General features: G+C 42.3%; 1 protein-coding gene across 3 annotated transcripts in view; it reads right to left on the bottom strand.

Annotated features, from left to right (window-relative positions):
- Positions 1-4,629, bottom strand: part of alg5 (ALG5 dolichyl-phosphate beta-glucosyltransferase) — a 48,753-nt gene that overhangs the window by 38,488 nt on the left and 5,636 nt on the right. For all 3 annotated transcript variants that reach the window (XM_072262886.1, XM_072262885.1, XM_072262884.1), the window contains exon 2: positions 1,746-1,920. In XM_072262886.1, coding sequence (XP_072118987.1) covers positions 1,746-1,920 — 175 coding nt within the window. The remainder of the gene's footprint in view (positions 1-1,745; positions 1,921-4,629) is intronic.

The following is a 4,629-nucleotide window of genomic DNA, read 5'->3' as shown; positions in this document are numbered from 1 at the left end:
TAGCACAGTAAATCAAGATTCTTGTTCTTTAATTTCTGTTGTCCATTCCAATCTTTCCATTTCAGTATTTGACAGGTGAAGCAAGGTGTAGAACAGAGGTGTCCACACTTTTCTGAGGGTTTGTAAAGTTTATTTCAATTACAACTTGAGTAAAGCTTGCTACATTAATCAACAATACCATTACAGAGCATCAACATTATTGACACAACTGTTGCTGGCAGAATCTCAGATGGTGACAAAGAGGTACAGTATACAGGAGTGAGGCAGATCAGCTAGTTGAGTGGTGTTGCACTCAACATCTGTAAGACCAAGGAATCTGTAACACACTTCAGGAAGGGGAATTTGGGAGAACATACACCAGTCCTCATCGAGGAGTCAGCAGTGGAAAGGATGAGCAGCTTCAAGTTCATAGGCATTAATATCTCTGAGGGTCTACCTTGGGCCTGAAATATTGAAGTGATCATGAAGAAGACATACCAGTGGAAGTTTGAGAAGGTCCAGTAGGTCACTAAGATCTCTAGCAAATTTCTACAAATGTACCGAGGAGAGAATTCTGAGTGGGTGCATCACCCCCTGGTATGGAGGGTTCAACGCTCAGGATCCAAAACAGCTGCAGAGGGTTGTAAACACAGCCAGCTCCATCATGGGCATTTTCAAAAGGCGGTGCCTCAAGAAGACAGCATACATCATTGGGGACCCTCACCACCTTCTCATTACTGCCATCAGGGATGAGATACAGGGGCCCGTAGAAACACACTCAACATTTTAGGAACACCTTCATCCCTTTTGCCATCCGACTTCTGAACGGCCCATGAACGTGACCTCCCTACTTTGCTGTCTTTTTACAGTATTTATTACAGTAACTTTAGTATAGTGATTTTTGCATATTGCGCTGAAACGCCGCAACACACAAATTTCTCAATGTATATCAGTGATAATAAACTTGATGCTGCTATGCAATTGATGCTTTTGATAAATGTAGAGCTTGCATTTCTGTACTCTCAGGAAGTCCTCCATCACTTTACAACCGAAGGTAATCGCTGTTGTAATAACGTAGGACATGTGGCACTCACAGCAATCTCCCACAAACATAAATATTGGCCAAGCAACCAGAACATCCCATTTTGTCCCCAGCAAAAATGGTACCAGAGAGGGATACAGCACAAAACAGTTTATTTGGCTGTCCATGTTGGCTACATTTTTTTACACTAATCTTCCCTAACCAATTTTATTCTCTCTACATTCACGTTAATACCCCTCAGAATCTGTGACTCACAACTCATTAAGGGCAATTTACAGTGACCAATTAACTTACCATCCTACAGTCTATGGGAAGTGAGGAAAAAAACCCACAGTACTTGGAGAAACCCACATGGTCACAAGGAGAACAGAGGTTCGGACTGAACCAAGATCACTGATGCTCTGAGGTAACAGTTCTACTATCTGCACCACTGTGCCTTTCCAATTGTGTCACAGAACCTCTATTTAACATAGTTGCAGAACAGCACTTCCAACAGCGCAGCATCCTCTGTGTAACAGTCAAGAGTCACCCTCGGTTGTGTGCTCAGTGTGAAGAAGACGCCAGTGAACCATTTCATTTTTATATATTCACATCATGGAACTCTAAAATATGAACAATTTATCTTCTTTTGAAAGCTGGACATGTATCAGAAACTATAGAAATATCTATTTACATTTTTCCCAAACTGTCTGAAGAATCACAGCATTCAAAGAGGAAAACTTACATCTTTGTTCTTCATTATAAGATGGGACAATAACAGACAGTTCCTTAGTGGAAGGATCATGGATACTGGGGAACAATTCCTTCCCAGAAGAATTTTGATTCAAGAAATATTTTTCTTTCTCTCCACGAGCAAGATTTGGCATTTTTATAGCTGTCATATGCACAATAAATACAAGCTGTAGGGGAAGAAAAAGACAAGAGAATATTAAGACTGCAAAACAGATCATGTAAAACATGAGGAAGGACCTTTGCTTTTACTTTACAAACCACATGATTCTCAAACAGTGAAATTCAGCATTTGGTGTACAATCAGGGAGCAATGACATGAGTCACATTAATTAATGATACAAACGGGAAGAGGTCAGTTAGCTTTCAAGGCTGTTCTTATGCTATCCATTTAACTGCATCATCTGCTCTGCCATCTGAGATTTCAACTTTTCTCTTCCAGTATTTATCCAATTTCCTTTTGAAACCTACTGAATCTGATTTCTCGGCCTTTCCAATTCATCATACTCATGAATAAATATCTCCTAGGATATTGCTAGTTACCTTAAAATTCTGTTTTCAAATTATAAATCTAAGTGGGCTCTTCTAATATACAGAATGCAGTTTCTGTCCAGTGAGTGTAAAGAAAGTTCAAAGTAAATATTATTATCAAAGTACATATATGTCACTATATACAACACTGAGATTTATCTTTTGGTAGTAAGTGTAACAGAATCAATGAAAGACCACCCAACTAGCGTGTTTAACCAGAGTGCATTATAAATGGCAGCGATGCTTCACTACCAATGCTTTCTATGCCCGCTTTGAAAAGACAACACAGGTGTCACCCGCTTTTCGAAACCTCGCTGTTACGAAAGACCTACATTAGTTACCTGTTTTCGCTAACAGAAGGTGTTTTCACTGTTACGAAAAAAGCAGCGCGCACCCCGAGCAGCCAAGTTCCTCCCCCGGAACTGCATTCTAGCCGGCATTGCTTAAACATGTGATTGTGAGCAGCCGTTAGCAAGTTGAGTTCTAAGGTATCAGAGAAGCCGAAAAGAGCTCGTAAGGGTGTTACACTTAGTATAAAACTAGACATAACTAAGCGTTTCAATCGTGGTGAATGAAGTAAGGACAAAGTGAGGTTGGCTTGTGGAAGTTGACGAAGATAATGTTGAAGAGGTTTTGGCATCCCATGACCAAGAACTGAGAGATGAAGAGCTGATGCAATTATTACAGGAAAGGATAACTATCGAAACCAAATGCAGTAGCGAATGGACCGAAAGTGAAGTCGTCCAGGAAATGAACGTGAAGCAATTGCATGAGATTTTCGCTGCAATGATTGCAGAAAAGTACGACTTTAATTTTGAAAGGGTATGTAGGTTTAGGGCATATTTGCAAGATGGTTTGAGTGCTACAAAGAACTGTATGATAGAAAAATGCGCGAGGCTAAGCAGTCAAGCATACTGTTGTTTCTCAAGCCTTCGACATCAGCCACAGCAGACGACGAACCTCGACCTTCGACATCGAGGCAGGCAGACATAGAAGAAGATGACCTGGCTGCCCTGATGGAAACAGACAACGATGAGATGACACCCCAGTGTCCCACCACCCCAACCCCCGGGCTGTGGACCGATACATTACTGCGGAGAATGCAGCAGTAGCCAGGACACACCCAACACATCTTTAAGAAAAAAGCCGAAATAAACAAGCTAATTAATTAGGTGTCGCCCTGCACGTAAATGTCGGCCCAGATCAGAGGTGACTGCCAATTGCATCACCCTCTGATCTGGGTCGACATTTACGTGCCAGGCGGCACCTAATTAATTAGCTTGTTTATTTCGGCTTTTTTCTTAAAGATGTGCTGGGCACATCACGGCTACCACTGCACCTCTGCATTCTTTGTGGATCGGTATCGATCCGCAGCCTGGAGGTTGGGGACCACTGCACCACCCCAACCTCCGACGACTCAGCCTAACACACCATCATCAATGTGCTCGGCGCTGTCTTCCCGATTCCGGTAAGTGATACCACACTGTACATACATTATTTCTACTTTATATAGTCTGTGTATTTTTATGTGTTATTTGGTATGATTTGGCAGCTTCACAGCTTAAAGGTTACTGGAAAGAGTGTTTCTGCCGAGAACGCTTACGTGAGATTTTCGCCAGAGAGAACAGTGCGGCAATGATTGCAGAAAAGTATTTCTACTTTATATAGGCTGTGTATTTATTATATCATTCCTGCTTTTACTATATGTTACTGTTATTTTAGGTTTTATGTGTTATTTGGCATGATTTGGTAGGTTATTTTTTGGGTCTGCGAATGCTCACAAATTTTCCCCATATAAATAAATGGTAATTCACTTTACGACATTCCGGCTGCTTATGAACCGTTTCATAGGAATGCTCTACCGTCGGATGGCGGGGGAAACCTGTAGAACGACAGCTATGAGGATCCCTGAGCACCCGGTGACCCTGTGAATTCTGTCTCAGAGGCTGATGTCAGGCCTTCTTTCAGGAGGGTGAACCTTCCCAAGGCAGCAGACCCCGATGGAGCACCTGGTAAGGCTCTGAAAGCATGTGCCAACCAACTGGCAGGTGTCTTGAAAGGTGGTTTCAATCTCTCACTGCTACGGTCAGAAGTTCCCACCTGCTTCAAAAGGGCAACAATTATACCAGTGCCCAAGAAGAGTAGTGTGATTGGCCTTAATGAATATCATCCAGTAGCACTCACATCTACAGCGATGAAATGCGTTGAGAGGTTGGTAATGGCTAGAATCAACTCCTGCCTCAGCAAGGACCTGGACCCATTGCAATATGCTAATCGCCACAACAGGTCTACGGCAAACGCAATCTCAGTGACTCTTCATGCGGCCTTAGATCACCTGGACAATAAAA

The sequence above is a fragment of the Mobula birostris genome, chromosome 7 (genome assembly GCF_030028105.1).
Source record: "Mobula birostris isolate sMobBir1 chromosome 7, sMobBir1.hap1, whole genome shotgun sequence".
In the NCBI taxonomy this organism is placed as follows: Eukaryota; Metazoa; Chordata; class Chondrichthyes; order Myliobatiformes; family Myliobatidae; genus Mobula; species Mobula birostris.
Note: the sequence above shows the minus strand (reverse complement) of the source record. Positions and strands in the feature narration are given on the sequence as shown.